The sequence below is a fragment of the Hylobates moloch genome, unplaced genomic scaffold (assembly GCF_009828535.3).
Source record: "Hylobates moloch isolate HMO894 unplaced genomic scaffold, HMol_V3 SCAFFOLD_10, whole genome shotgun sequence".
Classification (NCBI taxonomy): Eukaryota; Metazoa; Chordata; class Mammalia; order Primates; family Hylobatidae; genus Hylobates; species Hylobates moloch.
In genome coordinates this window covers 105,725,663-105,741,772 of record NW_026652285.1, presented here as the reverse complement: position 1 = coordinate 105,741,772, position 16,110 = coordinate 105,725,663, and the positions used below count along the sequence as shown (strand labels likewise).

At 57.2% G+C, this 16,110-nt stretch overlaps 1 protein-coding gene across 1 annotated transcript; it reads left to right on the top strand.

Moving 5' to 3' along the window:
* The first annotated feature begins 1,837 nt into the window (after positions 1-1,837).
* MYMK (myomaker, myoblast fusion factor) lies at positions 1,838-12,219 on the top strand. The gene is made up of 5 exons (XM_032162712.2): positions 1,838-2,125; positions 6,540-6,654; positions 7,804-7,952; positions 11,193-11,309; positions 12,022-12,219. The coding sequence occupies exons 1-5, from the start codon at positions 1,991-1,993 to the stop codon at positions 12,169-12,171; spliced, it is 666 nt and encodes a 221-aa protein (XP_032018603.1). The 5' UTR covers positions 1,838-1,990; the 3' UTR covers positions 12,172-12,219.
* The last annotated feature ends 3,891 nt before the right edge of the window (positions 12,220-16,110 follow it).

Genomic DNA, 16,110 nt, shown 5'->3' with positions numbered 1-16,110 from the left:
TGCAGGCAGAGGGAGCGAGGCATTAACCAGAACAGGCGGGGCAGGAAGTGCCTCCCTGCAGGGGAGGTGGGAGGCTGGGAGGAGAGGAGGCAGCGTCTGAGAGTGTGCGTGGGGGCTGGGGGACCGGGTCTGGGCCGATGGCCTGGTGGTCTCTGTGAGCACTTGGACTTCACCCTTCGGGCTGTGGACGGCTCAGAAGAGTCTTAAGCAGGAGAATGAGACATATCAAGTCAGACGTTTCATTGCAAACAGCAGAAATGGGCTCCAGCCAACTTAAGAGAGATTTCTGGAAAGGTCTGTGGGAGCTCCCACATGGGGGGAAAGGTGGAACAGCCGGGCCTCACAAGGCAGAACTGGCCCAGCAGCCTCTCTTGGAGGGGCCAGTGCTGAGACGGTCCGTGGTCTTGCTGTCCCCAGATTCTAATTTCCAGGAGAACAAAGGTGCAGGAATACTACACTGGACACCACCCAGCAGCAACCGAAGGGACTGTCCGCCAGTAGGACAGGGACAAATCGCACAGACATGACATTGTGAGCAAAAGAAGCCAGATCCAAAGGAGTCCATGGTCCCTTTGTAGGAGTTCTAGGACAGGCAGTCAGGTACGGGGGCAGAAATCATACCAGTGGCTGCCTCTGCAGGGGGCTCACTGGAAAGGGCTCAAGACAACATCCTGGGTGGTGAGGATGGACACTGTGCTGGTTACAAAGGTGCATTTTCATCAGACTATACAGGTAAAATCTGTGCGTTTTGTCCGATGTGAATTACATCACAATGAAAAAAGAGAATGGAAGTAAAAGCTGTTCTTTTGCTAACAACAAATCAATCAATCAATCCAGGGAAAGAGAGTCTGCCTGGGTAGCTCAGACCACACACACCCATCATTCCTTGGCCAGGGGATAGGGGGCACCCTGCCAGACAGCTCCCGCAAGACCTCTTACAACGAGGGAAGGTAATTTCCGGAGGGCCAGCCAAAGAGCTGTTGTCAATAGACAAAGGATGAAACACCGAGAGGGCAAGCACGGGCCTGGTGCTTGGAACACTAAAAGAGATGGCCCCATGTTGTTTACTTACAATGTGAAACAGTGTAACCAAGTAGAAAAGAATGTTAGTTTCATTAGTCTGGCCACCAAGGAAACCTGTGTGGGGCAAGAGCTGGCGAGTGAGAAGTATATGTGGGCTGGTAAGGTGGGAGATTTATCTACAAGGTCCTTTTAAGGATTAGAATTGGGGAAATCTTGTGTTCTCTCACCTCAGGCCACCCATGGACGCGTGACTCAAGCAGGAGCATCCACCAGGCTTCTCATTCTGGGGGGAGGATCAGGATGGAAAATGTCTGGAAGGCAGGGATTGTCCTGTTAGGGACATTTCCCCAAGGTTGTTGCCTCAGAGAAAAGAAATATGGTCTCCCTGAATCCTTGAATGAACTCCTCTGGCCAAAAAAAAAAAAAAAGGCCAGGCACGGTGGCTCACGCCTGCAATCCCAACACTTTGGGAGGCCGAGGTGGGTGGATCACCTGAGGTCAGGAGTTTGAGACCAGCCTGGCCAACATGGGGAAACCCTATCTCTACTAAAAATACAAAAATTAGCTGGGTGTGATGGCAGGCACCTGTCATCCCACCTATTCCAGAGGCTAAGGCAGGAGAATCTCTTGAACCCGGAAGGTGGAGGTTGCAGTGAGCTGAGATCACACCACTGCACTCCAGCCTGGGTGACAGGGCGAGACTCCATCTCAAAAAAAGAAAAGAAAAATCAGAGACAAGTGCTGGTCACGTGGCATGTCAGCTGTTGGCCCTCTCCATGTGTTACTCGACATGTGCACGCACATCCCTGCCTCCATCCAGGGCATTTAAACCCTCTTGTGGGCGCTCCCCGCAGCTGCCATCAGAGCCCTGCCCAAAGGGAGCTGGCCTTCCCACTTCGTGCTCCTGTGCTGGGGACCCGGGACGCCAGCACCCTCCCTGCCCCAGCCAGTGCTTTCCTCCCGGCCCATGGGGACGCTGGTGGCCAAGCTGCTCCTGCCCACCCTCAGCAGCCTGGCCTTCCTCCCCACTGTCAGCATCGCGGCCAAGAGGCGGTTCCACATGGAGGCCATGGTCTACCTCTTCACCCTGTTCTTCGTGGCGGTGAGTCTGGGGGCTGGGAGGAAGACCCACACAGGCCCCGTCCTGGAGATAGAGGAGAGGCTCTCTGTCCACAGTGTTCTTGTATTGGGTGATGAGCAGGAGTGATTTGAAAATGAAACAGCAAGCCCAGGTGGGGTCTGGAGACTGAAGAGAGAGGACTAGGGGAGTCCCTTCCCCTCTCTGGACCTCAGTTTTCCCATCTGTGCCAGGAAGTTGCTCTGGGATCACTGCCTGTGTGAGACCAAGCCCAGGGGGGAGCAGGGCCACTGAGTTGAGGATAAACCCTTCCAGGGTGCCCCTTTCCTCAGCTGCTAATCAACGCCCCCACGGCTGACCATGGGGCCACCTCCCCTCCCCACCTCTCTTCCAGCTCTACCCATAGGCCACGATGGAGCAGAGATGAATGGGGCAAGCCAGGCCTGGGAAGGGGTCTGCGGGGTTTAGGGAGTGTGAAGGCCTGGGTGAGTGAGTCTCATTCCAGAATCCTGGAGCTGCCCTGGTTCAGGAGGGCCTGCTGCTCTTTCCCTCTTCTGGGGCCTACTTCTCTCTCTGTGGGTCCGTCTTTCTCTTTCTATTTATATGTCTGGCTGGCTGGCTGTCTCCGCTCGCTCTCTCTCTGGCTCTCTCCTGCTCTCTGTTTCCTGGTACCTGTCATTGGGTGATTTTATCCGGCTTTCAGTGGAGCACCCGGAACCCCATCTGTCCTTGCTTCTGAAGTTGCTGTTTCTGGGACCCCTGTCTCCCCTGTCTTCTCTTCTCTCTCTCTCTCTCTCTGGGTCTCTTTCACTCTGTTTCTCATATTGGTTTTCTGTGTCTAGTTTTCTCTGTTTCTCTTTTTTTCCTTTCTCTGTCTGGTTTTCTTTTGATTTCTGGAACTCGATCCCCATGGAATTCACTCTCTCTAAAGCTCTTAATCCCACCCTCACTGGTTTTAGCCCCCTGACTCTCCATGTGTCTCTCTGGCTTTAGCTATTCACCTCTCCAGCTTCTCTCTCTCTCTCTCTCTCTCTCTCCATCTATCTCTATATCTACCCATCCATCTACCTGTGATCTATTTGTCTATTAGCATCTCTCCATTCAGCCATCATTTATGTGTCTCAGTACCCCCTGCCTTCCTGCCTCTGGGTCTTTCTGACTGTCTCCACTAACATGCCCTCACTGCTGGACTCCCACAAGTGGTGCCCCACCTCTTGCTCTCCTGAAGCCTTCCTTGCTCACCTTCCATCAGACCCCTCCTTCACTGACAGCCCAATTCCCAGCACGACACCTGCTCTGGGGAGGCAGGCGTCCCACTAGCCTCCTTGGGGCAGTGCTGGGCCCAACCTGTGAAAACTCCACCTCCTCTCCCCAGACAGCCTCTTTCTCCAGCAGCAGGGCCTCTATGGGCAAGAATGCCAAGTGCATGTGAGTGCACACAGGCAGTCCTGAGCGGGTGAGGCCCGTGAGCTCACACATGTGTTTGCAAGCATGTATTCACATGTTATGCTTGTATCCTGAATTGGTCAAGTCCGATTTTGCCTGCAATGGCAGAAGCTGAGTGTGTGTGTGTGGGGGGGGGGGGGGGGGCTGGGAGCAAGGCATCCCCTCCAGTGTGTGCCACTCCCAAGGGTGACAGTGGCCTGGGACAGGCTGGGTCCTTTGTGGAACCAGATGCCCTGGAGCTTCTGACTCCACCTCGAGAGCCAGCACTCAGGGTGGCGGACTGGGCTAGGCACTCTGTGCACAGTCTGATTCAGCCTTTTCACCTTCCCCACAAGCCTAGGATCTTGATTCCCATTTGGCAGATGAAGAAACCAAATCCCAGAGAGGCAGAGTCACTTGTGCCACTGTGAGCATCAAGCTCTCCAGAGCTCCCAACTCACCCAAATGCCACTGCATTCACTCCTCTGGGACTCCAGCCTGGGCTAGGGCTGGGAAACCTCTTGGACAGATGAGAGACCGAGGCCCAGAGCAGAGCCAGGATTTCTCTGCAGGTCCCAGGGCCTTAGCGCAGGGAGAAAAGCTGGGGTCTCGTTCTCAAGGCTCCTGTTAGACCTAGCCCAGCAAACCACAAGCACCCGCCAGGCCACGCCTCCATGCCTGGGCCTAGGCTGGCCCCACAGCTGCCTCTGCACTGGTCTCAGAGGCCCCACCCTGCCCCACCCAGAGCGGCAGGGGCAGCTGCCTCTTGGACAAATGTCCTCCGAACTCAAAGCCACACTCCGTCCCTCCCAAAGTTCTGCCGCCCGCATGGCATCCCTTCCCTTCTAGTCAGGCCCCTCCCGCGACAGTCTCCATCTCTGTGCCAGACGCCTTGCTATGGGTGCAAACCCCACAGAGACGCTGTGCTGGTCCCCACACAACAGAGGAGGCCCCCCCGACAGCCACTCACCTGAGCTCCCACTAGGAGCATCTGCAAAGTCAGACTCCCGAGTCTGAGCTCTGACCCACCAGGCCCCCAGCCGCACCCGCCCCACCAGTGCCCCGGCTGGGCCAGGTCTGTCCCCTGCACTGCAGGATGGGAGGAAGTGGCCAGGTGCCAAGCACTGCTCTGTTTCACCTCTTTGGGCAGGCAGTGCTGCTCTGAAGTTCACTTTCCCCACCTGTCGAACAGAGCTAAGTTCCCACCATCGGGAGGAGCCAAGGGCCTAGTGGCAGAGGCTCTGGGCCCCCAGGGTGAGCTGGCTCTCCTTTAGACTTCTCAGAGCCTGGCGTCCCCCTCCCTGAACACATGCAGCAAGCACTCTATGCTGGGAGCCGTCCACGCAGCTGGGACCAGACAGAGCCATTCCTGCTCCTCACAGGGCAAGGGTACAGGCCTTATCAGAATCTCACAGTGAATGCCTTAATCACACATGACGATCTGTGCTACATCGAGGCGCACAGACAGCAGGTGATGGGGCTGGGGTGGGGGATGGGAAGAAGCCAGGAGAACAGGAGAACAGCCTAGGGCCAGAGTCCTCCTCGTTCCTCTTTCCCACAGAGGTGTAAGCACCTTGATCAGGCCCCTCCTGAAGCTTCCCTGTCCCCAAGGTAAACAGTCATGTCCACCGCTGGTCACCCTCCTCTAGCCGCGTCTTTGCCAGTCTCACTTCAAGAAAGGTGCACCACACAGAGCTCGGCATAGTCTTCTGGATGAACCTGACAAGAACAGAGAGGAGCAGGACCGCCTCCTCCCTCATTTTAGATGGTGGATCTCTATTAATGCCTCCTAGGTGCACCTTCACTTTAGGCCGTGTACAATTGCCATCGGTAGAAGCACTCCACTTTGACCCCGACTTGCCTGCCCCCCAGATCACCCAGGGCCCCCGCTCCCTCTGTGCTGTCCCTGTCGCCTCCAGACACGGGCTGCTTTCCAGCACGCCTGCTCCTCCCGCTGAGCTGGGCTGACCAAGAGTCCACCGTGCTGGTTCCCAAGCTTGTTTGTGCCAGTTGAACCTGTCAAAATAATTATGTCATGTAATTAAATATTACCTAAAATGATGAAACGCGAATGCAAAAGGAGACAGAGTTGTTTTCCGTAGAAAAGTAGTTGACTGCTTTGAAAACACTCCCTATAAGCCTTTTGCCTTAAAAATTGCCATGAAAGTGGGTGTTGGGGAGGCGACTACGAGAGTATAGGGCAGAGAGGGACGAGCCTAGGGGGCTGTGTTCAGCTTCTGCGAGGGGGTCTCAGAGATCTTCGTCCACGTTAAGGCAACAGAAACCAGGAGCTGCAGCCCGGCTCTCAGTGTGGGCCCTGCCAGCCGCAGCAGTGCCACAGGGAATGTGTTCAAAATGCATGTTTTCTACCCAACCCAGCCCTCCCTAGTCAGCAACCCTCAGGCAGGGCTCAGCAACCTGTGTCTAAACAAGGCCCCAGGCGTTCAGATGCCCCCTCAAGCCTGAGAACACTGCTGCAGTGTAGACCAGTCATCAGAGGGGTAATTTGTGCAAGAGAAGGCCCCAGGAGCCCCTGAAGAGCAAAGGAGCCCCCAGAGAGGCTCTGGCCTCACATCCAAAGATTGGCGAGTGAACACGCAGCTGTGTGCTTCAAGGAAGCACAGATGCTGAAGGTCCAGGGAGAGCCGTGTAGGGTCCCCCCCTGGAGACCGCCCCACCTAAGCGGGCTTCACCTGAGTGACCACTCAGTCTCCGCCCAGTCTTGCCAGTGCAGATGAGCGAATTCTGCTGAGGTGACACTGAGTGAACCCTTGGCACACCCCAGCCCCTAAACACCTTGCTGGCATGTGCCACTTAATCCCCACAGGACCGTCTGCGGGAGTGCTCGGCAGTACCCCCATTTTTCAGATGGGGAGACTGAGGCACACAGTCATTAAGTGACTCGCCGAAATGACTTCTCGCAGCCAGCAAGTGACCTGGCACTCTGGGGGCCGTGGCTCGGGGACCAGCCCTGGCCTCTTTGTGCTGTGACCACCTGTGGGTTTTCCGGCAGCTCCACCACGCCTGCAATGGACCCGGCTTGTCTGTGCTGTGCTTCATGCGTCACGACATCCTGGAATATTTCAGTGTCTACGGGACAGCCCTGAGCATGTGGGTCTCGCTGATGGGTGAGTGGTCAGCCCCTGCAGACAAGCCTTGCGGACAAGGACCAGCTCCCCAGTGTCCACACGCCCACCCTCAAACCAGTCCCGCTGCAGCCCTCCATCCCCACTCACTCGCAGCCCCAGGAACCTCTTCCCTTGTCCGGGTTTCAGCGTCGTGCTTAATCTATGAAAAAGAATATGCACCTCTTAAATGTCTTGATGCCGATTTTTGATATCCTTTTAACATGACTCATTTAGTAAAAGCTTGTTGTGACACATTTCAACAGCAGAGGCATACAAAGGAAAAAGTGAAAGTGCTCCCTCCCATCGCTCCTTCCCTGGGAGGACCGCTGTTCACTGCTCAGGGGGTTGGCTTCCCAGACTGTCATACAAACATCCACACACACGGGTGATATCCAGCCTGGAAGACAGGACTGTTCATAAGCCCCCTGTCCTACCATGTTTTTTTCCACTTAACTGCTGTCTGTGGCAAGGTCCCCATGACCTGAAGGCTCCTTGCCATCTAACCGGGCCTGTGAGGGGCTTCATTTCTTCTCTTGAATCTTAGTGTCTTTGTCCTGTGATCCTATGGGATAGATTCGATCCTATTCACTTTGCATAGTGATTATTGATTTTTAGCCACAGGGTCTCACTCTGTCACTGAGGCCAGAGTGCAGTGGCACGAACACGGCTCACTGCAGCCTCGAACTCACAGCCTCAAGCCATCCTCTCACCTCAGCCTCCCAAGTGGCTGGGATGACAGGCATACACCATGACACCCACCGAATTTTCTGTGGAGATGGGGGTCCCGCCGTGTTGCCCAGGCTGGTCTTGAACTCCTGGTCTCAGACGATCCTCCTGCCTCGGCCTCCCAAAGCACTGGGATTGCAGACCGAGCCACCACAACCAGCTGTGGTCTGTTTATTAAAACGAGGTGCTGGAAGCACAATCCAAGTCGCTGTGTCCATGGGGAAGCAGCAGGCTGCCTGTCCTCTCAAACTGGCTGGAATTCAGACCCCTCCATGACCAGGCTGGGCCTCAGGGTCTCGCTGGCTGAGGGGACGTCAAGAGAGGGCACCTACAGGATGCCTCCTGGGGGCTGGGAGGTGGGGGGTAGCCAGGAGGAGCAAGAGAGCCCACTCACCTCCCCCAGTGTCTCCCTGGCCCCTCCAGCACTGGCCGACTTCGACGAGCCCAAGAGGTCAACATTGGTGATGTTCGGCGTCCTGACCATTGCTGTGCGGATCTACCATGACCGCTGGGGCTACGGGGTGTACTCAGGCCCCATCGGCACAGCCATCCTCATCATTGCAGCAAAGTGGGTGCGTACTGCGCGAGCCTCTATGAATGGGGACCCAGGAGGCCCGTCACCTCTCCCCTGTCTGACTCCTCCTGCCTCGGATCTTCATTTACCTCCTGCCGTCATAGGCAAATGGGTGGATGTAGGAATTCAGCGAAAACACACAGAAAATGGCCATGAGGTGCTCCGGCTGTGCAGACGGTGTGTGACTCTTGTCTGTACTCACCAGCTCTAGACTGAGCCCAAGTTACCCAGCCTCTCACTTCCATGCCCCTACCCGTAAAGCAGGTGTTGCCATTACAGCCCCCTGCCTGTCTCGTGGGGTGGTTCAAAGACTCACTGAGATCAGGCACCTAAAGTCCTGGCGTGGAGCCTGGCTTCCAATGTGCTTCACACATAAGAGCTATTTATTTTCACTCTCATCATCACTCTTACTACCAACTGCTTTAGAGATGCAACGTCAACTTGGAAAATGGCCTGGGGTAATCTGGGAGGACTTCCTGGAGGGAGTGAGCCTTGAGCTTGGCTCTAGCCAGGAGGGAGAGTATAGTATGAGAGTGAGGCAGCCTGGGCCAGACCTTCTGGCACAGATGGCCCCTTGCAGAGCAGCAAGGCTCTGGCACCCATGAGGCCCTCACGTGGTCTTCAGTGCTCCCTGCTCTCTCCGTCCTACCAAGACCCTCCTGGCTGAGGGACCAAACCCCACTCAAACTCGCCCAAGCTAAAGAGGGATCTTAGGGCAGAATAGACCCGGGGCATCTCCTGGGACCCCAGAGCAGGAGGGAGCTCACCCTTGCAGGGGTCTCCCAGACCTGAGGGGCCAGCAGGCTTCAGCCTGAGCCTGCCCTCCAGGCCTGCAGCAGCCCAGGCACCGCCTGAACATCCCTCTGCTGCATTTCGCCACCTGAAGTCTCAGGGTCCAAGCTTCAAGTGCCAGGAGAAGACCTGGCCTGGTCCAGCCCAGCCACACTGCCAGCCCCGGCCAGGGCTGCAGGGCACCCAGCAAGACAGAGGGCAGCTCTCAGTGCAGGAGGGCCCACAGCTGTGGGGAGAGCAATCGAGTTCTGGTGGGCAGCTTGCAAAGCCCGTCCCAAACCTCCCCACAGCCAAGGAGCACGGGACTGATTTGCCATTTGGCCTATGAAGGAACCAAGGCATGGGGGCCTCAGCAACTTAACAGGACGTCATGGCAGGGCAGTGGTGGGGCCAGGACTTGACTTTTTTTTTTTTGAGACGGAGTTTCGCTCTTGTCACCCAGGCTGGAGTGCAATGGCACCATCTCGGCTCACTGCAACCTCCGCCTCCCAGGTTCAAGCGATTCTCCTGTCTCAGCTTCCCGAGTAGCTGGGATTACAGGCACCCGCCAACATGCCCAAGCAATTTTTATATTTCTAGTAGAGATGGGGTTTCACCACGTTGGCCCAGCTGGTCCTGAACTCCTGACCTCAGGTAATCTGCCTGCCTTGGTCTCCCAAAGTGCTGGAATTACAGGCCTGAGCCACCACGCCTGGCTGGACTTGACTTTTTGAGCAGGAGACAGAGGACCTGCTTTCTGTCTGCAACTTGAGGAAGCAGCGCTAACCCTGGGCTGACCCAGAGAGAGGGAGCGCTGGGCATGAGTGGCCTGGACCAAGGTGGGTGGCAGAAAGGAGCGTGCTGGGGTCCTGGGTCCTGGCCACCCGCCTCTCGCCTCCTTCTGCCCCTGAAGGTTGCTCCTCCCGCTGGTCTTGGCCAGGTCTGAACTGGGCTGAACTGTAATTGGCCAGAAGAGAATTCACTGGTGTGTTTCCCACCAAGAGCCACGAGACTGCCAAGGCCCTCAGGCTGCAGATCTGGCCACAGGAGCCCAAGAGGGGCCGCCCGCCTCCCCGCATCTGGGGCTCAAATTGTTGTTTTCTAGACCATTTAGTGTGGAGTTTATTTTGGATTTTCAAGGGCGATTGTTTCCTGGAATGAGGGTGGATTTTTCTCCCAGAGCCTTGTCCCCTCTTGGGAGGGGTTGGGCAATGGCAGCCCGGGAGGAAGAATGAGGGAGGGTTGGGTGATGGCGCCCTTTCAATAGTGCCAGGCCCGCTGCGTGACCTGGGGCAGGCACCTCTCTTCTCCCTGGTGTTACCACTGCAGGACTGGCCAGAGGTGGGCTGGCAGCCTTGATCACCACACCCAGGGTCACACGGTCCAGCTGTCTTCAGGCCACTGCACGCCTGCAGGTGCTCAATTCCTTGTTGGCAATGGAATTCCAGAAAACGGAAAGCCGGGCATCAATTCATAATTCACTGGGTGGCAAAACCTGACCTGACCCAGCATAAGGCTCTTTGTGCTCTTTGCGTAGGCCACTCAGCAATGGGTGCAGTTAGGGGGGGCTGCCCCCAACCCCAGGGGCTTGTGCCACACGCTGTGTGTCTAACAGTTTATCCCACTGAAATCTAAAGCCTCCTGAGTGTACCCCCATGGGCCTGGCCCCACTCCGAGGCCGCCATCACCCAACCCTCCCTCCTTCCTCCCCCACAAGGCTGCCGTTCCCCGGCCCCTCCCAGGAGGGGACCAGGCTCAGGGAGAAAAATCCACCCTCATTCCAGGAAACAACTGCCCTTGAAAATCCCAAATAGACTCCACGTGAAGTGGCCTAGAAAACACAAGGCCGGTCCCAGCGATGTGGCCCCACACTTCCCCCATCTTCCTCGGAATGCAAACCCCTCTGTAAGCGGAAACGCCCACGTGAGCCTTCCTAAGCTCTGGGACCTGACAAGCAGTGCTGGCCAGGTTTGTCTAATGAAGAGTGAGATAGGTCCTTTAACTAGGAAAGCAAACGATGCTTGTCCGTGGCTCAGGGATCACCACAAGTGCCACCCCCATGGGCCACACTGGGCTGGCAGGTCCCAAGTACTCCAGTGCTTTCCTTGGTGAGCAATCATGGAGTCTAGTCCCCCTGGGGCTCCCCTCCAGGGAGGAGGAGACATGCAAGGGTGGCCTTGTCACATCTCAAAGAGGCGGGAGGACAGCGGGATCTTCGTGGGGCACATGGCCCAGAGGCTCCCTTCCCAGCCATCCAGGCTGGGGTCTCTGCTGGGTCGCATCGTGAAGGGCTCTGTCCAGCAGAAGCCATCGGAGGCTGGGTGCGGCAGGAGGCTCCTGAGCCTCCTCTCCTGCTGGGAGAGGGCTGGGGTGAGCCCGTGCAGGGCCAGCTCTCGGGCTGGTTTGGGGAGGGGCGTTCCCCAGTGCCGTGACCTAAAAGCTTTGCTGTGGCCCCATGTCCTCACAGCTACAGAAGATGAAGGAGAAGAAGGGCCTGTACCCAGACAAGAGCATCTACACCCAGCAGATAGGCCCCGGCCTCTGCTTCGGGGCACTGGCCCTGATGCTACGCTTCTTCTTCGAGGTACCAAGCCCAGCGGGGAGGTGTCCTGTGTCCCAGAGCCCACTCGGCATGGCTCTGCTCAGCTGGGATACCAGGGCTGTGCCTATGTTGGGGGGACTCTGACAGCCCCAGGCCAAAGTCAGGTATTAGTCCCTGCTCACTAGCCCCTCCCAGGGCTGTGTCGGGGGCAATGCCGTCCCCGGCACCACCAGCACCACGGCCTGTGTGGACCGGGAGGTCACAGAGAGACCAAAGCTGGCCGCCTATAGACAGCTGGCATCTCAGACGGCAGCACAGCCTGGAAGACGCCTGGGGCAGGTGCCCGACACCTGGAGGAGGGAGGGAGGGAGGGGAGGAGACAGGGAAAGAAGGAGGGAGAAAGGGGAGGAGGGAGGGAGGAACAGAAGAAGAAGGATAAGGAGAGAAAAGAGGGGGAGATGGAGGGAGGGAGGGAGGGCAGGAGGGAGAGAAGGATGGAGGAAGAGAAGGACAGCAGAGAGAAGGGATGGGGAAGAAGGAAAGGAGTGCAGCCTGGAGGATGGCACAGGCCCTCACTGCTCTGGGGTTAGGTGGAGAGAAAGGCCACCGTGAGCACGACCGTCGGGGAGGCTTCCTGCAGGTGTCCCAGTGCCCTGGCAGAGGCGGGGGCCCCGAGGGGCTCTGCTGGGTCTTGGAGAGGGAGGAGCCTCAGGGAGGGGGCTGAGGCCCCAGACTGACCGCTTGCCCCCCGCAGGACTGGGACTACACTTATGTCCACAGCTTCTACCACTGTGCCCTGGCTATGTCCTTTGTTCTGCTGCTGCCCAAGGTCAACAAGAGGGCTGGAGCCCCGGGGGCCCCGGCCAAGCTGGACTGCTCCACCCTGTGCTGTGCTTGTGTGTGATGCTGCGTCCAGCCCGGCTCTGAGCCCCTGCCCTCCCCAGCTCACACTCGGCCACAGTCCCAGACAGTTTCTCCTCCTGCAGCTCCTGCTGTCCTTCCCTGCCCTGGAGCATCCAGGAGAAACATCTCTTCCATACCCTGAGAGGTCCCCGGGGGTCTGTGAAGGGCCCACCATGCTGCACTAAATGCTTCTTAAGAACCTGCTTATTCCCTTGTGACGGGGTACGCAGGACCAAGCTGGAAAGATAAGAATGTTCTCCTCCCAGGCCTCGTCACGACCCATTGGCGTGTCTGGTGGAGCCCTAGGTCTGGCGTCTGCCCACCCCACTGCTGGCCAGGAGCCCAGGAGTCCCAGCCGGGTGCCAGCCATGACAGGGGGGGCTTCCATGTCTTCAGTTTTCTCCTGGAAACTGCTATCACCATCTCTGTCCTGTGTCCTCAGGCTCCGAGCAACCCCATTTAGGAAGCTGGGGCCGCGGGGCCAGCTGGATCCCTGGCCCAGGCCACTGTGGCCCCACCCCTCCCACTGGGTCCCTGAATCGAGCCGCTTTCATAACTATAACCAGTAAGAAGTGCCTCAATGTATCAACCTCACTGTGTCCCAGACACTTTATATACGTCCTAACCCTTAAAACAAGACTCAGCCAAGTGTCATCCCTCCCACCCCAGCTGCTTGTTCAGGGCCCAGAGCGGGGGCTGCCCCTCTAGAGTGGTTGGTGTGGGAGGTGTGAGCTCCGCTTCTGGCCCTCAGCGCCCGCATGCTGGCTTTTAGCCCTGCACGCCGTCTCCAGCGTGGAAAGGTGATGGGTTTGGGTGCAGTGCCTGTGAGCAGAGGCTGCAGGGCCCAAATGCTGGGCTCCCTCGGCCGGGCCTCCCTGCTGCGCGATGGGCGGTGCTGTCTGTGAAGGACTGCGGGGGTGGCGGCAGCAGGTCCCAGACATCACCTCACAACCTGCGTCCCCCGGCACCCAGCGATTCCAGGCCCATCTGTCAGGCAGGAAGTTACCTACACCTGTCTGGGGCCTGTTTGTGTTTCCAGACGGTGCCACCGGCTTGGGAGTGGTGGCCCAGGTCCACTGCCCATGGAAAGAGGGCGGTTATTTGTCCTAGAGTCACCCCCTGCTCGCCTCCAGGGCTGGGAGAGAGCTGGCTCCACTCCTGGGCTGGGGACAGGGTGGCCCTCTAGGCCCCTCCCCCATATGGTTGCTCTGACACCCTGGCCTGGCGGCCCCATCTGCTGCCCTCCCTGACGGCCTGGCACCCCCCAAGTCTCAGGGGCCCCTGGCCTGCCCCTTCCTCACCTGGCGTCCCTCCTGGCCTCGAAAGGCAGGCATAGAGGACAGCCAAGCTCAGCCCTTTCCTGGCCCCAGAGTCTTTGAATGCAGAGCAGCCCGCGGCCGGCACTCTCTCCCCAGCAATCAGGGCGTGAGCAAGCTAAGACTCCAGCATCCAGGGCTCCAAGCCCATCCACCCAACAGGAGAGCAGGAACACGTCCTACGTGTCCCCAGCATAGGGCTGAAGACACCCAACTTCTATGCCCTGACCTGGGGTTCAGGGGCAGGTATGGCGCTGCCTCTGTGCGCTTCCAGTCCACCCGAGGAGGTGCACACATGCGTGCACACACACCACACGTACACACACACACGTGCACACATGTACACACTCCATACACTACATACACACCACACACAGACGCACATGCACACATGTACACACTCCATACACCACACATACACACAGGCATGTGTACACATCTACACACTCCATACACCACACACACCACACACACACGCACACATGTACACACTCCATACACCACACTTACACATGCACACATGTACACACTCCATACATCACATACCACACACATGCACACATATATACACTCCATACACACACCACATACACACACATGTGCACACATGTACACACTCCATACACCACACACATCACACATCATCACTGCCCATGTACCACCATACACCACAAAACCATACATACACTCACTGCACCACACACACCACACATACACGCACATGCACACACGTACACACTCCATAAACCACACATACACACATGCACGTGCACACATATACACACTCCATACACCACACATACATGCACATGCACATGCACACGTGCACACTCCGTACACCACACACCACACACGCATGTGCGCACACGTACACACTCCACAAACCACACATACACACATGTGCACACATATACACACTCCATACACCACACACACCACATATACACGCACGTGCACACATGTACATGCTCCATAAACCACACATATACATGTGCACATATATACGCACTCCATACACCACACATACACACGTGCACATATATACACACTCCATACACCACATACACCACACATACAGACACGCATGTGCACACACATACACACTCCATAAGCTACACATACACACACACACGTGCACACATGTACACACTTCATACACCACACACACACACATACGCTACACGCACTGTGAAAAGACGGGGTGTCCTTGAACCAGCGTCTTCCCCTCTAGCCCCGTGTGGAGATCACATGAGCCTCACACCAGGCATTGTAGGGGGCAGGCTCTGGGGACCCCGCAGCTCGAGAGCCCTGGACATCCCTGCAGAAGCAGGCACCTGCACGGTGGCCGCCCCACCTCCCTCCCCACCACAGCAAGCAGCCAGCACCCCCCCTTCCCACTCCGCAGCAGCAGCAGCACATGGAAAGTTGGAGGCGGCAGGCCACTCCGAGTAGGGCGGCGGCGAGGGCCCTGCCAAGCGCGAAGGGCCACACTGGCAGGCTCCTCGCTGCAGCGATTTACGAAGGCCATCCGGAGCCTGGCCAAGTCTGTAAGTCACGGACAATTAGGAGGCGCGCTCCAGCCCTCAGTCCCTGCCCACCACTGTAGGCTCCCAGGCTCCAGGCCCAGCCTCACCCCTCCTGACAGGGGCAGCCCCCTCCCCTACACAGGCGACCCCTCGGGGGCCCCAGGCCACAGTCCTGAGCCCACTTTGCCAATAAGGACGCCGAGGGCCAGAGACGTTAGACAGCTCGGGACAGTGGCTGCTGGGTGGGAGACGGTGCCAGGGTCTTGCCAGTCCCCCTAGCTGTGTCTCCCTCTCGTGGCCTCATGCACCATGGCCCACTTTGACATCTTGGGGGCTCTGACCAGGGAGCCAGGTAGGGAGCACCCGGGAGGGGCCATCCTGCTCCCTTGACACATGGAATGGTCACCCCAACGCTGCAAGATAACAAGAAAGAAATCTCATGGCCTGCAGATGCAAACACCTCTGAATCCCTATGTCTGCCAGCCCCGAGGGCGTCGTGTCCCTGGAATCTGAGAAAGGGCCTCCAAGGCCACCCCAGCCAGAACTCCCTCTCCCCAGCCCTGATTGGGAGACCCAGTGACTGTGAGTCCAGTGCTTGGAAAAGTAGTTCTAGATGTCACTAGGAGTCCCCAGATAGCACTGGCCGAGAGGACTTGCTTTAGCGGTGGGGACGCTCTGGGCTGCCCAACACTCCTGGTGCCTGGGCATTTGCAACGCGGTTGGTGCACAACCCAGAACCTGGATCTTTAAATGTTATCCTCATTTTAAATAATTTAAATTTGAATAGTCATATGGGTCCGGCCAGGCGCGGTGGTTCATGCCTGTAATCCGAGCACTTTGGGAGGCTGAGGTGCGTGGATCACGAGGTCAGATGAAGACCATCCTGGCTAACACGGTGAAACCCCGCTCTACTAAAAATAAAAAAAAAAAAAAAAAAAAAAAAAAATGGGTGGCATTGCAGATGAAATACAGGACGCCCAGTTGTGTTTCAATTTCAGATCTATAGCAGATGACCATGCAGCGTAAGCATGCCCCGTGAGCCACTGGAAAGATACTTGCGAGAGACATGCCTATACCAAAAAATGATTCATCGTGTTT

Coding starts and splice junctions, on each gene's coding strand:
- MYMK (XM_032162712.2), top strand. CDS start 1,991: ATGGGGACGCTGGTGGCCAAGCTGCTCCTGCCCACCCTCAGCAGCCTG. Junction 2,126..6,539: donor TCACCCTGTTCTTCGTGGCG/GTGAGTCTGGGG, acceptor GTTTTCCGGCAG/CTCCACCACGCCTGCAATGG. Junction 6,655..7,803: donor CATGTGGGTCTCGCTGATGG/GTGAGTGGTCAG, acceptor TGGCCCCTCCAG/CACTGGCCGACTTCGACGAG.